This window comes from Gorilla gorilla, chromosome 4 (assembly GCF_029281585.2).
Source record: "Gorilla gorilla gorilla isolate KB3781 chromosome 4, NHGRI_mGorGor1-v2.1_pri, whole genome shotgun sequence".
Taxonomy (NCBI): domain Eukaryota; kingdom Metazoa; phylum Chordata; class Mammalia; order Primates; family Hominidae; genus Gorilla; species Gorilla gorilla.
The window spans coordinates 27,908,447-27,927,169 of NC_073228.2; the positions used below are offsets into that span (position 1 = coordinate 27,908,447).

An 18,723-nucleotide genomic window follows, 5' to 3' on the forward strand; every position below is an offset into this window, starting at 1 on the left:
AAAACTAAAGTTGGGATTATGCAATATAACAGTAATCCAATGAACATAGAGGACTATTAGTAAAACAAACAAAAACACACACACATACAGAAAAAACCAGCCTCTGAACAAATTCTAGACATTGGTGTGATATTCCTAAAACAAATTTTTATTATTAGCCAGATGATTATATAAACTTCTGGTCTGTTGGAGTGGAGGTGGGATGGGGAGAAGATTCATAGAAAATATTTTTAAGTCTTTTTTTTTTATTTTTATTTTTTAAGCTTATGCCTGTAATCTCAGCAACTCAGGAGGCTGAGGTGGGAGGATTGCATGAGGCCAGGAGTTCAAGACCAGCCTGGTCAATGTAGTGAAACTCCCGACTCTACAAAAAATTTAAAAATTGGCCAGGCTGGTGTCACACACCTGTAGTCCCAGCTACTTGGAAGACTGAGGGGAGAGGATTGCTTGAGCCTTAAGGCTGCAGTGAGCTCTGATCGCTCAACTGCACTCCCGCCTGGGTGACAAAGACCTCATCTCAGAAAAAAAGAAGAAAAAAGAGAGAGGGATGTACAGTTGGGTTGGACTTGATCCATTTACATGCCACCTGAGAAGTGTGTGACTCTCTTGTTCACAATCGTAGGTTTTCTGTGTGTGTGTGTTTGTGTGTACACGCCTTTTTTTTTGCAGGGGTAAGATGCTCCAGTTTTGTAAATGGAGCAAAGATTATAAACCTCGTTAAGTATAGATCACTGGAAAACTGTGGGTATGGAACACGTGTGCATGACACTGTATCTTCCCATTGACTTAGAGGTGAAAAGTCTGTGCCATTTTAATGATCTTATTTCTGACCCTTTTTTTTTTTTTTTTTTTTTTTTGAGATGGAGTCTCTCTCTGTCACCCAGGCTGGAGTGCAGTGGTGCGATCTTGGCTCACTGCAACCCCTTCCTCCTGGATTCAAGCGATTCTCCTGACTCAGTCTCCTGAGTGGCTGGGATTACAGGTGTGCACCACCACGCCTGGCTAATTTTTGTATTTTTAGTAGAGACAGGGTTTCACTATGTTGGCCAGGCTGTTCTCGAACTCCTGACCTCAGGTGATCCACCTGCCTGGGCCTCCCAAAGTGCTGGGATTACAGGCATTAGCCACCACACCTGGCCCTGACCCTTGTTATCAGGTAGTCAACCTGGGAATCAGTTCTTGAAATGTATGTCTGAAATTGACAAGCTGCATTTTTTTTTGGCAAAAGCAACATTTCTGAAACCCCTGATAAGGAACATTCAGCTTTCACACGTTCTGAATCTCAGAGGAGCTTGCAGGGTCTTCCCTGCTGTACTTATCATTGCAGGGGGCAACAGGGCAGTGGTAAGTGGAAACAAACCAAAACTTCAGTGATAAGGCTGCTGAAATCAAGCCCTGTGTTTTTTGTTTGTTTATTTGTTTGTTTTATTTTGAGACAGGGTCTGGCTCTGTTGCTCAGGTTAGAGTGCAGTAGCACTGTCTTGGCTCACTGTAACCTTTGCCTCCCAGGCTCAAGCAATCCTCCCTCCTTGGCCTCCTGAGTAGCTGGGACTACATACATAAACCACCACACCTGGCAAATTAATTTTTTTTTTTTTTGTCAAGATGGGGTCTCCCTATATTGCACAGGCTGGCCTGAAACTCCTGGGCTCAAGCAATCCTCCTCCCTGGGCCTCCCAAAGTATTGGAATTACAGGCGTGAGCCACCATGCCCAGGAAGCTGTGGGTTTTATGCTGATTGTTCTCCAGCCACTGATGAGCTTCCCTCCCTGCCTGACCAGTCAGTCCCAAATGCAAGTTTAGAAACTGGTGGTTTTTTGTTAGCGGCCATTTCATTTGTTTTTGTGCTGTTTGAACACCTGTCTGCCCCTGTGTCCATAATTCTCTTTACTGAAAACTTTTTCTAAATGAAGTTATTTCAGAAGGCATTTAAGAAAATATTTTTTCTTACCTGAAATATATATAAGTAGTTAATTAATGCAAGAGCCTTAACAATTAGCTGAATTCACAATATTAGGGAATGATTAAATTGTTGGTGATGTACCTTTCAATCATCTCTGCATAAGCAGTTGATAGCCACTTCTGTATCTTTGTAGTAGATGCAGAGTGAATGGTGGATTTTATGAATGGGGAAGCTGCTGGATTTTGTGTAACATTGCTTTTTTTTTTTTTTTTTTTTGAGATGGAGTCTTACTCTGTTGCCCAGCCTGGAGTGCAGTGGCGTGATCTTGGCTCACTGCAGCCTCCGCCTCCTGGGTTCAAGCGATTCTCCTGCCTCAGCCTCCCAAGTAGCTGGGATTACAGGTGACTGCCACCACATCCAGCTAATTTTTGTATTTTTAGTAGAGACAGGGTTTCACCATGTTGGCCAGGCTGGTCTTGAATTCCTGACCTCAAGTAATCCGCCCACCCCGGCCTCCCAGAGGTGCTGGGATTACAGGTGTGAGTCACCACGTCCAGCCGTAACATTGCTTTATGATCAGAACATTGAACATCAGGATCCAGTGCTGGTCTTGTGTTGGCTTTCATGGGAGGGAGACTCCTGCTGCAGTCCAGCTGAGTAGGGCTGCAGTGAGGACCCTTATACTGCTGAAGCCCACTAAGTGACACATGCTAGACAGAGTCTGATGTCTGTGGGGACCAATTAGCTAATGGATGTTTAGTTTTGGGCTAGACTAGATGCCTGCCACTACCCTTCCCACCCTCCACAGTTACTGTTGGTTACTTCCTACAAGTCACCATCAAAGCCAGGAGTATATATTCCACTTTTTTTTTTTTTAACCTCCCAACTACTAGTTTTAAAACTGAATCAAATTTCAAATAGTTGTTAACTTGAAACAGATCTGCAGACTCGACATTTTCTTTCCATTTTCAAGCTCTCTGGAAACCAGTGTGTGTGCCGTAGGGTATGTTGCTTGTAGAGAAAAGTGAGCACTGAGGACTGAAATGGCTGGGCAAAGACAAGGCACAAGTTCATCTTTGTGAAGCAGCATTTTTCAGTGTTCAGGTACAAATAGTTCTCAGCTGTGCTCAGTATCACACAAGGCATCTGGAAACATGTTTAATTCATGTTAGCTATAGCAACTACATTTGAACTCAGGCATGTTCATGCTTTTAAAAATGCCAGAGGGGAAAAAGCCAGAAAATTTGTCATTTTTATTTGCCTTATGAGAGAATAACACTGTTCCGAGTGGCTCCCAGGAGTTTCGATTTGGTACAGTTGAGAGCCTTGAGAAGAACCTGCCAATTGTAATAGTTTGTGGCATTTCTGTAGACATTGTGATTGACAGAATTCTCAGTTGCCAAATTCAGCTTCTCTCTAAACTTTGTATTTTTGAGATTTTTCCAAGACTAAATTAGTCATGTGATTAGTGTTGTTGTTGTTTTTGTTTTTGAGACAGAGTCTTGCTCTGTTGCCTACGCTGGAGTGCAATGGCATGATCTTAGCTCACTGCAACCTCTGCCTCCCGGGTTCAAGCAATTCTCCTGCTTCAGCCTCCCAAGTAGCTGGGATTGCAGGTGTCTGCCACCAGGCCTGGCTGATTTTTTAGTATTTTTTTTAGTACAGACAGGGTTTCACCATGTTGACCAGGCTGGTGTCAAACTTCTGACCTCAGGTGATCCACCCACCTCAGCCTCCCAAAGTGCTGAGATTACAGGCATGAGCCACCGGTCCCGGCCATGATTAGTGTTTTATTTTGATCCATAAACCAACTGTAGAATGTTGCTCTTCCAGTGGCTTCCAAGATGCTCAGACAAGGCAGGTGGCTTTTGTTTCCACTAGTGCTTCCACTAGTAGCAAAGGAGCACTGATATGTTTTGGTAAATATTAACCCTTTTTAATATTAATACTGTGATAAGATATACTTGGGGGCACTTAGTTCATTATGGTTGTACTGTAGGCTTTAATAACAGCAAACACTTCTTATTCTTGGATGCATACATTCTTATTGGGAGACCCCTGTGTTTCTAAACTCTGGTCCCTTGTTTGGTGGAGATTAATGATCAAAGGTGGTTGACTTGCCTAGTATCCTGAGGTGGAAAGTGCTTCATGTGGAACTTAGGCACTTGCTGAAGCTCCTTCAAATTCAAGCTTCTCTCCTACCTGCTAGCTTGTCCATTTCCTTTCTACTTTGTGACAAATGCTACTTTGTGAAAAATTTGCTAATCTACAGATTAGCAAATCATATTATTGGAAGTTTAAAAAATGAGAAAAGAAGAAATATTGCTATAATTTTGCAGTATTGTTTTCCCTTTCTTTTTTTTTTTTTTGGAGACAGAGCCTTGCTCTATCCCCCAGGCTGGCGTACAGTGGCGTGATCTCAGCTCACTGCAACCTCCACCTCCTGGGTTCAAGTGGTTTCTTCTGCCTCAGCCTCTCGAGTAGCTGGGATTACAGGCACCCACCACCATGCCCGGCTAATTTTTGTATTTTTAGTAGAGACGAGGTTTCGCCATGTTGGCCAGGCTGGTCTCGAACATCTGACCTCAAGTGATCTGCCTGCCTCGGCCTCCCAAAGTGCTGGGATTACATGTAGTCATGAGTCACCGCGCCTGGCCCTTTTTTTTCCCTTTTTCTATCTGCATTTTTCCTCATTGAGTGTGTGGTGGGGACTGTTTGGGCTGCAAGTGACAGAAACCTAATTCTAACAGACTTAAGCAAAGAGGGGAATTTATTGTAAGGACTGGAGGGTCTCTGAGCCCAAGGGCAAGAACTTAGCTGGGCCTGAGGAGCTGTGGAAGCCAGGGTGGGCTCTCCCAGTCTTTTCAGTCGTGTTTCTTCTCAGGCTGCTTTCTGTTTCTGTGTCTTTCTCATTCAGCTTTTTCCGTGTGGCAGAAAACACATTCACAGAGCTCTCTCAAGTTTTATTTCCATTTTATTAATTAATTAATTTATTTATTGAGACAGAGTCTCACTCTGTCACCCAGGCTAGAGTGCAGTGGTGCGACCTTGGCTCAGTGTAACCTCCCTGCAAACTCTACCTCCCAGGTTCAAGCAATTCTCCTGCCTCAGCCTTCTGAATAGCTGGGAATACAGGCACATGCCACCATGCCTGGCTAATTTTTGTGTGTTTAGTAGAGATGGGTTTTCACCATGTTGGCCAGGCTGGTCTCGAACGCCTGACCTCAAGTGATCCGCCTGCCTTGGCCTCCCAAAATGTTGGGATTACAGGTGTGAGCCACCACGCCTGGCCTTATTTCCACTTTAGCCACCCAGAGTTTAACTCACTTTCTTGTGTGGCCTCCCAAGACCTGTTGTACAGAGTGGTTATTCCTGTGGTAACTTTGGGGGGTGGAGGAGGGCTCAGCAGGGATTTCCACTTCTTGGCCCCAGGTATGCATAATTTGCCCTTTCATTTATTCATCCTCCAAACTGTCACACCTAACATAATCCAGCCATCCCACACCAAGCTGCACACCCATTCCCCCTCCTCAGTGGCAGACAGCCCCAATTCACTTAGCCCCTGTTTACTCATGAACTCCCAGTGGCCTTGTCATAGGGCCACAGTTCTCTAGGCCCAGGTACCTGTGGTTCAGGTGGCTTGTCACCATCTGGACCCTCTGGGCTGAAATAATTCTAACCACTCCCAAACAGTGACCTTTGCATCCCCGGCTAGGGCAGATACCACCCTTGAGGCTTATGTTTTCCTGGCCGATTCATACTCTGATATTAATTTCCTAGTTCCAAAGGTAGAATTAAAAGCACTCTTCTTCCTCAGACTTGAGGCTTTGCACAGAGTAGACTCGGTAGGTGGCAACACAGCTTGCTGTCCTTTCTCCCATTCCAGGGAGTGGGCCCAGGCCCTGGCCCTGGGCAAAGCGAAGAGGTGGGATGTGCAAAGTTCTAGCAGCTGTTTCACTCCCTCCGTTGGTGGGTCTCCACCACAGAAAAGGAATACAGGACCCCAGAGTATTTGTCCTGCCACCTCAGGCTGCCCCAGAGAGAGCCTGTGGGGCCTTCCCTTTGAAGGATTAACTAGGCATCCTGGCTCTTACCGAGAGTAGCCGGGCCTTCTGAGATCAGGCTCCCATGCACAAATAACCCCAATCCTTTTACATTTAATGCTCCATACTTCTGTATTTCAAAAATAGCATTTGTGCCAGAATTCAAACTGTTGCAGTATAAGCAAGTTGCATTGGCATTTTTTTTTTAATTGAAGACCCAGGGAAAAAGCTATTTGCAGGATAGTATGTGACAAAGGAAGAGAAAATCTCATTACAAGGGTGGGGTTGCTGAGGGGACCCCTACCTCAAAAGGGAAATCTTATCCAGGAAACCTTACCAGCTGTCACCTGCATATGCGTCCATGTGTACATGTGCGCACACACCTGCTCCCAAGGAAACCCTGTGGAATGAGGGTACAATTCCTAGCAAAGCCAGAAGACAGGCAGGCAAAAAAAAAAAATCTGTCGAGTATAATTGTAACCACAGTGGATATCAAATCTTGGATTCTATATTTAATTGATAATGTATATAAGCATTTTTCTATATTGTAGATTTTTCCAAGTGTTATTTTAATGATAATTATTTCACTGAACGTATGTCTTTATCTTAGCCATTTAGATATTATTGGAAATTTGGTTCTTTCCAGTTTTTGTGTTTATAAATGGGACATCATGAATATCATTGTGCACAGAACTTTTTCCATTTCTGGAGTTATTTCTTTAGAGTATAGAAGTGGAATTACAGGATCAAAAACTAAGAGCACTTTTATATTTTCCAGAAAGATGATACTAGTAATTTTCAGTGCTACTAGCAATGGATGGGAAATGTCACAGCCTTTGGTTATTTCCTTTAAAATTTTTTTTGTTTTGTTTTAAGTTTGTTGAGAAAAAAGGTACATTTTAATTTAAATTTTATTTTTATTCTAAGTGAGGACCAGTTTGGGGTTATGCTTTTTATTCATTTACTTTTATAACATATCTTTACTGGAATCTTGGTGTTTTATTTTATAAATTCTTTGTATAATGAAAGCTGTTTTTCCTATTTTGCTTTAAGCATTTTCCCCTAATTCTTTGCTTTTTAAAATTTCATGAGTGTGTGTGCGAGTGGGTATTGGCATTCTTTTTTATCATAACGTCTTATGAGATGACCAGGTTTTAGAGAATAGAATAGGCCCAAGAGAAGGAAGTCAGAAAGCTGAGCATACTTTGCCCCTCTGTTTCAGTGGAGGCTGCCCATGGATTATTTCAGAATTCTTGTCCTTGTAATGTTAGGTCATGAGCCTGCCTGTCTGCAGGCAGGATCACTGCTTAGAGTGAGGTGACCTGGGTTCTAGTCCTGACTGAGTGGGAATTTAGGCTCTCCACCTTCCATTTCTTCATGTGTAAAATTGAGGGTTTTAGTAGGATAACCTTGGGAGTGGGGGGTCTGTGATTGTACATGCCCAAGGTGAAGAATCATATCAACATTAAGAGTCTTCTACATCTCGTTGCAGATTTTTGGAAGTACCAGCACAGTGACGCTTCCTGAAACCTTGTTGTTTGTGTCAACGCTGGATGGAAGTTTGCATGCTGTCAGCAAGAGGACAGGCTCAATCAAATGGACTTTAAAAGAAGGTAATTTGGATTTGGTCCTTGGGCGACATGGACATTTGCTTAACTGGTTCCACAGAAACATATTCTGGAGAAAGAGAAAACATTACTCATTATCTAATAAAATAAATAAGAAATAAAGAAGAATGGGATCAAGAGAGGAAAAGGCATTCTGCTCAAAGGACGTTTATAGCTTTGCTGTGGTTATCCACTAAGTGCATCAGTTAAAGAAGCACGTTTTATCTTCTTTTTTGCTTCTGTTTAGACTTCATGTTAAAATGGCTCTAGGCTTTTCTATTAATAGCTCTAGCTAGTTGGTCTTTATGAAGACATGCTGCACTAAATTTGTTCTCATGATTAGAATCTTGTAATCATAATTACAAGAAGGTATCTTCTCAACACCTCAAATTACTCATTTGTTTTTATAGAGGCTGAAATAATGGAGGGCTGTAAGATTTGACATTCATCCAAGTTAACCACTTTATTGGGTTGTTATGGTGAGGAGAATAAAGACTGAGCTTCTTTCTTACTTAACATACCATGTGTCCATGTTATGATCTGATCTTCCTGGTGGTAACTAGCAGAGTCAAGCCCTACAGCTGGGAAATTGTATTTGATTTCCAAAGTAATCTTTCCAGATAAAGCCATGCAAATCCCAGGATTTGGGACTTTCAGAGTCATCTATATTATTTAATCTGTCTAGTAATAAATCTCATTTGGCCCGAGGTTCGGGTCTGAACAGCATCGTTCTCTTTCGTCACTACTCTGTGACTCATTACTTTCACGAGCACAGCCAGTGTTTTTCCTACCTTAATAAAGTGTTCCAAAACAGTATGCTAGATGGAAAAATATTGGCATATGTCAGAAGGTCACACATTGTCTTGTGAATTCAGCAGCAAACCTCGTTACCATCCATAGATGATGGCAGCTGGGTTACCACAGGCCATCCTGCCCCACCTGCATGGGCCCTGCTTGGATCAGCAGGAACTTTAAGCAGCCCAAATACCAGCTCTCTCAGGAGTGTGTGGCCACAGGAAGACTGTAGAGTGTTTTATTACAGGTTCCAAGAACGTCATCTGTACTATATCTCCATCACATTTAAGCCTTTTAATGTTTTTTAAATGAAACAGAGTCCTTCAAACTTCAAGATTTCCTATTTTGTCCAGAGATGAAAATCAACAAATCACACAAGAATTGAGAGAAACACTTTGGCTGTGGAATGTTAGGGCATGTCTTTCAGTTTCATTGTTCCCAGGCAGGGCATCTTCACCCTGAGCCACTTCATTCTGCTTTGCTTTTCCCTGTACATAATGCTTTAAGTTGATTTTTTCCAAGTCTTCATTTCTGCAAGTAATGTCATCTGTATCCAACAAAACTGTGTCCTCTCTGTTACTTAGTCAAACATAAGAATTAACCTGTTTTCTCTTCTAACTTAGAGCTGAAAGAATTTGCCTCTTTTTAACTCAATTGAATGTGTATTTAGAGAACCTAGAATGTGAGAGATACTGTATAGCAGCAGTCCCCAACCTTTCTTGCACCAGGGACCAGTTTCGTGGAAGTTTTTCCATGGACCGGGGGAGCAGGGGCAGGGAATGTTTTGGGATGACTCAAGTGGATTACATTTATTGTGCACTTTATTTCTATAAGTATTACTACATTGTAATGTAGAATGAAATAATTATACAACTCACCATAATGTAGAATCAGTAGGAGCCCTGAACTTCTTTTCCTGCAACTAGACAGTCCCATCTGGGTGTGATGGGAAACAGTGACAGATCATCAGGCATTAGATTCTCATAAGAAACATGCCACACTACACTTGCATGCGTAGTACACAATAGGGTTCACACTCCTATGAAAATCTAATGCTGCCACTGATCTGACAGGAGGTGGAGCTTAGGCAGTAATGCCAGTGACAAGGAGCGGCTGTAAATACAGATGAAGCTTTGCTTGCTCACTCACTGCTCACCTCTTGCTGTGTGGCCTGGTTCCTAACAGGCCACAGACCCATCCACAGATCAGTATGGGTCCACAGCCTGGGGGTTGGGGACCCCTGTTCTGTAGGACACCAAAATGAAAAAGGCAGACCTTGTCCTCAAGAAGCCCATGATCTAAACCCATGGTGAAAATATAAGAACACAGGACTTCAACACAGCCGAGTCCTGTAACCACTCATGAGAGGGACTAGTAATGTGCTGTGAGCCCACATCCATTTGGAGGGCAGGAGGCTCTGTGAAGTGGGGTGTCAGAGGTAAACCCAGGTGGATGAATTGAGTTCTGTCAGGAGTGAGGCCTGGAGAAGAGCGAAGGAGGCAGCAGGTCTAGGGTGCAGGAGCTTATCCCGTTTAGCGGGAGCTTAGCGTTTCCAGGTAGAGGGAGGGAGGATTACAAGGGGATGTTGAGCCTTACTGGAGCACTTAGGCATTTGTATCTGACTGAACAGGAAATTGGGAGCTGTTAATGTGATTGAACAGGTGAGTGACTCAACAGGTGCTCGCTTTTCGATGACTCTAGCAGCTGTGTGTGGGATGACTAGAAACAGGAAGCAGACGTGGAAAGGGAGGAGGGATGGGAAGGGTGAGAGGCAAGCCAGAAATAGAATCAGTAGAATCTAGTGACTGACTAGGGAGGAGGAGTTACAAGACACTTAAAGAAGAATTAGATAAATCCAATTAAGGTCTAATAATTTCTTTTCTTTTTTTTTTTTTTTTTTTTGAGACAGAGTTTCCCTCTGTTGCCCAGGCTGGAGTGCAATGGTGCGATCTTGGCTCACTGTAACCTTTGCCTCTTAGGTTGAAGTGATTCTCATGCCTCAGCCTCTTGAGTAGCTTGGATTACAGGCATGCGCCACTATGCCTGGCTAATTTTTGTATTTTCAGTAGAGATGGAGTTTCACCATGTTGGCCAGGGTGGTCTCAAACTCCTGGCCTCAAGTGATCTGCCTCTCAAAGTGCTGGGTTTAAGATGTGAGCCACTGTGCCCAGCCTAATAATTTCCAGTAGTATTCTTGATGATCTGTTTTTCTAAGAATAAACTGGCATGTTTTAGTTCAGCCCTGGATACCAGTGGCCTTGACTTATATTTCTATACAAAGATTAAAGATGGTAATGTGTAGATACCCTGAGTTTTCAGTTTAATCTTGTGGTTATAACTAAAGATTTCAACATTTTTCTAAATTGTTAAATATAGATAAATGATAAAGGTATCCAGATGCTACTCTAGGTCCTGAGGATACAGCAAGTGAACAAAACAGGCAAACCCTTTTATCATACAGCTTTCATTCTAGTGGGAAAACAGGAAATCAGTTACTTAGTAGTGATGAGAGGTTTGGAGAAAAAATGAAGTGGGGACACGGAATGGGCAGTGCCAGGTTGGGGTGGGAGTCTGCAGTTTTAAACAGGGAGGGCTCCACGGAGAAGGTGTCATTTGAGCAAGAGCTCAAGGAGGCAAGGGAGTCTTGTAGACAGCCGGCATAGCGGGTCAAAGGTGGAGTGTCCTTAAAAAAAAAAAAAAAAGAAAGGATGGGAGTGTCCCTGGCACGGTAGAGGAGGAGCACAGAGTTGATGTGGCGGGAGGAGATCAGCTCAGAGAGAGATGGGCCAGTCATACAGGGCAGGAGGGACCCAGCGCTTCCTTTACTTCACATGTACTATAAAGATGCTTACTGAAACAAAATTTATAGTCAGTAAACTACATATACACAGTTTCAAAAAGAAATAAACATATTACTGAACTGGTAATCTAAAACAAATAATAGGAAAGTATTTTTTTAATCACATAGATATAGCATGTAAATGCTCGGACACACGCTGACACTCCCCCCAGGAACAAATGCTGTGCCTGTTGATGCAGATGGAGACAAGTGCAGGATAGTTTACCACCATAGCCATGGCAACTGGATTTCCAGGACGGTGAACTGTTCTTGGTAGTGTTTCAAACGAAAGAAGTACATCCTTACCTGCCTTACACAGTAGTTACGTTCCAAGAAAATTCTGTATATTATGAAAAAGTACATTTGTGCTTATGTGTAAAACAGACTATAGCCTCGGATAATTAGTAAAGGGTTTTGGCCCATGAGAATGTCTGGCAGGACATCAGAGTGGCATGCAGATGCAGGGCAATCCTTGGTTGTACAGGACCGCTAGCATCCCTGGTCCCCCACACTTAGTGCCTGTAAAGTCCGCTAGTCTGTGACCACCAGAAAATACCTTCATCGATTTCTCAAGCATTCCCTGGGGAGCTGTGCTCTCCCTACGGATACCACTGGTGTAGGGCCTAGTGGCTGGTGTGAGGACATTGGCTTTTCCTCAGCCGTTGGAGGAACCTGAGGCAAGGAGCAACATGCCCTGTTGTTCTGGACTGAATATTTGTGTCATCCTTCCACTGCCATTCATAAGCTGAAGCCCTGGCCCTCGGCGTGATGGTATTTTGAGATGGGGCCTTTGGGAGATAATCATGAAGATGGGGCCCTTAGGATGGATGAGTGTCCTTATGAGAAGGGAGAGACCAGAGCTCGCTCATTCTCTCTCCACCATGTGAGGACATGGTGAGAAGGTGGCCGTCTGCAAGCCAAGAAGAGAGCCCTCACCAGAAACCAATCTCAGACTTCCAGCTTCCAGAACCATAAGAAATAAATTTGTGTTGTTCAAGCCCCCTAGTCTATGGTATTTTGTTATAGTAGTTTGAGCAGAGTAAGGCACATGGCCTCCACTTTACAAGATCAACAAGTGCTGTGTTGAAACTGAACAGATGGGGCCAGGAAGAAACTGGGAGGCCAGGCAGGGGTGTACTGCACTAGTCCAGACAAGAGAGGATACAAGCTTGAGTCTGAGTCTCAAAGAGGGATTCAGAGCTGAATGGAATAAACTTGCTGATGCAAACACATACCTTTAACTCACCAAACTGGGGTTCTTCAGAATAGAGGCCTGCAACTCCATTCGGCTGTTTACTTTTTTCAGGAGCCAATGAACTGGACATTTTTATTTATTTATTTACTTTTTTTTTTTTTTTTTTTTTGCTTTCTGTGGTGGTTTGGCAGGTGCTTTTGTTCCTCAGCCAAACGTGTTGTAGTTCCCAGAAATGGTGGTTTCTTACACCATAGTGGCAAATTATACCTAATAGAGAAAATGCGTTTTGTTTTCTGGAACTCATTTGGGTTGTGACATTTTACTTTAGGGGCCATCCTTCTAAGCACTGATTTTGTAGCTGTAGTCTGTCTTTCTCTAAAACCTCACCAGTGAATAGAGTTGAATATATTTCATCTCTGTACTTTTAGACCAAATGCAAACTGAGGATGTTGCCATCATGTTTTGTTTTAGATTAGCTTGCTTTGGCCTGATGGAGTTGAGAGGACTTTCTTTAGTATTTCCAGGGATGGTGTAGGGCTTCTTGAGCTCACCTTAAAATACTAGTTAATGCTGATATTTAACACTCAAATCCCCATCAAATTACAGGTTATTCTATAGCAACCCTGCTCTATTCTTTTCTGTCTCCTTTCCAATAATAGTAGGCATGAAGAGCTGGGTCAAATTAGAACCATTCTTTACTAATCATGAAAATCTGCTAAATATGCAATATGACTACTCTCCTAGCCAGCTGGGCCCAGACTCCTGAGATGTCCCTTGAGTGGACATTTAGATAAATGATAAAGCTATCCAGATACTACTCCAGGTTCTGAGTATACAGCAGGTGAACAAAACAGGACATAATACTGGAGATTTCTTAGGAGGGAAGAGTCAGAACAAAGTTATTTGAAATTTGAAGACAATTTTATTCTCACGTGAGTGTCTCTTTCTAAACATGTGCCTCTTGCCACAGTTCCTCCCTGTGCCGACAGAATCACGTCCAAGCAGTATAGAAACTAGAGAAAATAGAATGATGCTGTGCTACTTCCCCCTTGATGCCCAGTGGTCACCAAGCCCTGTCATGCAGACTGGGAAGGACCCTGCAAACCTGACTCCTCTCTGGCCCCATTGCTGGTGCCTTAGCCAGGCTCTTGGCACTCATTTCCTAGATGAATGCAGCAGCCTTCTGACCACCATCCATGCCCCCCACACCTTAGCCCTCTCGTTCACTCATCACACTGCCCTCAGATACACCCCCAAAAAGACCAATTGGACCTAGCTGTACCCCTGCCTGCTGAAATGCTCTTGGTGTTGTCTATAGTGGTGGCGTTGCGCCTGCACCAGTGTGTGTGGTGTGTTACCTGTGAATGATGAGGAAAGGACAAATAGGGAGCGTGAGCATCATCCATGATGGGCTGGCCGTTTCAACAACTGGCCCTTCACCACTGCTAGTTTGAGAAGTGCTGCTCCACAGAGTCAAGTCTAAGCTCCTTAGTGCATGTGCGAGGCCATTCGTGGTCTCTCGCCACCGCCCCCCGGCCCCAACTCCCTGGGCTCCCTCCCCTGCTCAGCAGGTGCCCTACTTGCAGCCATGTAACTCCTTACCAGGCCTTGGAGACCTCTGGCCTTTGCTCATGCTCCCTCTCCACCAGCAGCCTGCAATGTTAGATAAGCTCCTGTTCATCTGTGAAGATCCCATTTACCTCCCTGGCTTCTCAAGCAGGGTGAGCCCATTTTTTCTCTGGGTCCTGGAGGTGCTTTTCTGAACCCTCTGTTGTGGCACTTCTGGCTTGTGTTGTAAATTTTTGTTCTCATTTGCTTCCTAGTGGATTTCTACCTCCTTACTGGGGCTCTGGGCAGCCAGGATGCTCAGTAAATGTCCAAGGCACTTGATGCTGACTCGGGTCCCAGAACTCTTCTGCCTGGACGTCTTTTGGGAGTCCTGAGAAACAAATGGGACTTGACTGCCTTCTCAGGATGAATCATTTGTTGCTTGTATCATAGTCATGACAGTTTCCGGTTCTGGTTTCTGATCTTGAGTTTTGCATGGCCTTTGGCAGTTGGTTTTTCTGTCCTGCACTTTAGGCAGTGTGTGGGACTCTGGAAGAGTTGGAGATCTGTCTTCAGAAGTGCAATGGAAACATGAGAAGGGAAAATTGTGAAAAGTGATGATGTTTTGTTAATAGATCTAACCTGTTTTCTCTCAAGGACTTTTCTAGGCTTACAATATGCATCGTCTACCTTTTTACCCTCACTGCTTAAGTATAAGAAAGGTGTTTATTTCCTCTTCATTGTTGTGAAGGATTGAAAATTAAGTTTTATGAAAGGGGCTGTGAGAGAAACCTGTTTTTACTTTTGAGCATCTTGGAAATGTGTTGGTTCTTTCTTTTTTTGTATTTTACTTTTAAACATAGACGATTTAAAACATATCCAAATGTAGAAGTATTATGTAAAGAACCCCCATGTACTCATCACTCAGCTTCAACAGGGACTGGTTTGTATCTAGCCTTGTTCACCTGCACCCCCACTCACTTTCTTCCCTTATTTTTGCGACTTGCTTCAAAGTAATGCATTTCTCATTTCAGATGGCTCCTCTTAGCAGCTGCCACACACGTAGTAGCGGGGATCTCAGCTTCGATGGGTCGTCTTTGCAGCATTGGTTGGTGTGTGTTGGAATATGGTTGTCATTGTTGAAGTACATGGATAAAGTGCCTTATTTTGTCTGTGACTTAGTTACCTGTCCCTTTGTTCACTTTTGAGTGTCTGGTTTGATGGCACTCCATCACTCAGGAATGAATTCTGTGAAGTTATGACATCCTGAGAGGCATTTGGACACAGGCTGTAGTGTTGAATTGTCTTCAGTGCCTTCATGATTGATTATAACGTTCAGTGTGTTTTTTGGCCTGAGTTACTTCTGCCAAGGTAGAGATAAATGAGAATGCAGTAGACTTCAGCTGCTTTTCGTATGGGCAGTTTTCCGGATTACTTGGTCATTTCTATGTGATCGTCTTTGCCAAATGTGACACTTTGTGACTTATGGAGGTTACCTCCAAAGAAAACTTATTACATCCTTTTCCAATTCTGCTGAGATTAGAAATTGAGGAGCTTTTTATTAGATGTCTTTAAAAAAAAAATGCTTTCCTCATGAAAGCTGAACTGTAAAGAATGTCTGAGACTTTCTGTCTTAAAATTTGGACCTAACAGCTTTAATGGGAGTTTATGGCTTAGGTTAATGAAGTGCTTTTTCTCTGGAGGGAAGGAATGAGCTGCCACTGGGGAGAAGTACTCCCTAATTGGGCCACTCGAATGTATGAAACATATTTGGGAGACTGAAGGTTTGAGTTAAGGAAGGGTGAATGAATGGCTTTGTTTCTGCCAAAAAATTTTTTTTTTTAATAAGAAAACAGTATTAGAACCTTAAGCACATTCTTGAGAAAATAGCAGTTGTTTACCTCATTCAGACTATGCCTTTCTAGTTTCACTGTTGCCTGTCAGCCAGGGTTAAAATCTCCATGTCACCTTTAAATCGTTCCTTTCTCCCACTGCATTTATCTAGACAGGGCTCAGTTTTGCTGACACTCTTTTCCCTGCTGTCTGTTTCTGACTCCCCTCCTCCCCGGCTCGGGTCTGTCTGTTGCAGCACCTTTGTGATTCCTTCTCCCTTTTTCCCTTCATTTTGTGCCTCAATGCCCGCCTGTCTAACTTGCCTTCAGAGGACTTGTACAGGTTGAATATCCCTTACCCGAAATGCTTGGGACCTGAAGTGCTTCTGATTTTGGATTTTTTTAGGTTTGGAATATTTGCATTATATTTACCAGTTGAACATCTCAAATCTGAAAATCTGAAACCCAAAATGTTCCAGTGAGCATTTCCTTTGCACATCATGTTGGCGCTCAGGCTTCAGATTTTGGAACATTTCAGATTTTGGATTTTCGGATTTGGGATGCTCACCCTGTGTCACGTTCCTCTTTTTTTTTTTTTTTTTTTTTTTTGAGACGGATTCTCACTCTTTTGCCCAGGCTAGGGTGCAGTGGCACGATCTCGGCTCACTGCAAGCTCTGCCTCCCAGGTTCATGCCATTCTCCTGCCTCAGCCTCCTGAGTAGCTGGGACTACACGTGCCTGCCACCATGCCCGGCTAATTTTTTGTATTTTTAGTAGAGAGAAGGTTTCACCATGTTAGCCAGGATGGTTTCGATCTCCTGACCTCATGATCCACCCACCTTGGCCTCCCAAAGTGCTGGGATTACAGGCGTGAGCCACCGCGCCTGGCCCACATTCCTCTATTTCTCAGAGGCTTCCAGTTGGACTCTAGTGACCAACATTCCACATCACAAAGTTTTCAAGGCTTTCTTCCCCATGGTGGCACTGCCTGCAGTCCAGCCTCATTTGTGTTGTTCCTCAGGAGGAACATGTCACACTTACTGAGCCTGCGTCCTCTGTCCCGCGAACACAGTGACATTTTTTCACTCATGTTGTCTTGTCATCCCTGTGCTCGGGGCCGGCTGCCTTTATGAGGGTTTTCTGCTCCGAGTATTCTGGTCCCCACCTAGGAAAGCCTGTGGTGCATGCCCCATGTTCTAGCAGTTCGTTATGTATGGTTCATGTGTATTAGCTTCGTAACTCAAACCATAAGCTCCCTTCTTTATCCTGCATGGCACTTAACAGAGAGCCCAGCTGAAGCAGATATCTGACAGTTGTTTCTGAGATGTGTTTGGCGCATCTCAACAGAAAGTTACTAGTAGCAGGGTTGTCAGTCCTCTTCCTCCTCGGCGGGGAATGGGGGTGCATGTGTGTAGAGGATTACACAGACTATAAAGCATTTGAGACTTCATCTCTGCTCTTTGGGTCCTTAAATACCTTTCAAAAGGTATTTTGAATACCAACCCAAAACATTTAAAATCACTGCTAGGGGTACACTTAGAAGGGACTGGTTTGGGGACTTTTTAACTGTGTGGTAACGTCTTAGTTGTACAGAAGAGAGAGCTGATTTCCATTGCTGCGTTATGGGGGTCAGAAGCGTGGTCAGATGGGGTCAGAAAGAACAAGGTGGAGGAGGACAGTAAAGCCAGAGGTCATCTAGAGTCCAATGGAAAAGCAAAAGCAGGGTGTTCCAGAAATATCCGTGCTCATCTGGGAAAGAGAAGAGAAGGATCTTGCAAGGCTCCTTGAGCTCCAGTTAAGTGAGCAACCTGTTCTTGTGGCTTCTATAATCAAAGGGATCTTACTTCTTCCTACATGGAAGGAAGTCTGCCCAGAGCTACCTCCAGAGAGAGGCCGTCAATCTCGAAGTCTGGTTTGAAACAGTTATTTAAATTTTGGTTGATTGCGTCAAAGACATTTTTCTGTTCAGCTGACTTATCACCCCATGTTTTCCCCAGGCCCTCACGAATTTTGCCAGCCCTGCATTTAGGGAAGCCTGGGATGGTCCTGACAGGGTCCTTCATGCTCTTAACATGGGTTTCCGTTCAGTCTCTCTGTGCCCTGTGCAACTGGAAGAGCAGGCTCTTCAGAATTATGCCACAGGTGAGAGCAGGAGGAACAGGCCATTCTCTCCAACCTATTGCAGATGTTTGCCTTAAATAGCTTCTTTTTTTGGCTTTTTTTTCTTTTAACTTTTCATTTTATAAAAACTTTATACATACCCCAAAGTAAGAAGAGTAGTATCATGAAACCATGTACCCAGCACCCAGCTTCAGTAATGATCAATGCGGGGTAATCCCTGTCCCTCTCCCTTAAATACTTTTCAAAAGGGCCAACCCAAAACATTTACAGTCACTGCTAGAGGTACACTTAAAAGGGACTGGTTTGGGGACTTTCTGAGTTTCTAGATTGTGTGACTTGGTGGAAGTGGGACCCACTAGCCAATCTGGGGAATGTGAACCGAGGAGCAGGTCCTGGGGGTATGGCCTTGGGCTGAGACACCCATAGCAGTTGCAAGTGGGACTGGGTCAGGAGTCCAAGGGAGAACATCCTCAGATGCCATGCGGCGTCTGATGATTTGCAAGTGTTGGTTTTGATCACGGGAACTTGACAGTGGCAGTTCTGATCTTATTCTGAGGGCAGGGGCCAGAGGGCAGTGAGTGGAGGAAGGTAAGAAGGCAGGAAGGTGGAGCAGAGGATTCGGAGCAGTGTAGTTTCCCCACATGGCTCAATCACCCAGCTTGGGTTATAAAGGCAGATTCCTTGTCTCTACCTACAAAGCCAGCTTCCTGGGGGAAGAACCTAGGAATCAACATTCTAAAAATTCCATAGGAATCTCTAATACATTGCTGGTGGAAATATAAAACAGTACTACCATTTTTGCAAACTGTTTGTCAATTTTTTATCAGATGTAAACAATAT

The 18,723-nt window shown here is 43.8% G+C and overlaps 1 protein-coding gene across 1 annotated transcript in view; it reads left to right on the plus strand.

Annotated features, from left to right (window-relative positions):
- The window catches only part of ERN1 (endoplasmic reticulum to nucleus signaling 1), a 91,132-nt gene that overhangs the window by 24,537 nt on the left and 47,872 nt on the right, over positions 1 to 18,723 (plus strand). The window contains exon 2 of the mRNA XM_055386855.2: positions 7,439 to 7,559. Coding sequence (XP_055242830.1) covers positions 7,439 to 7,559 — 121 coding nt within the window. The remainder of the gene's footprint in view (positions 1 to 7,438; positions 7,560 to 18,723) is intronic.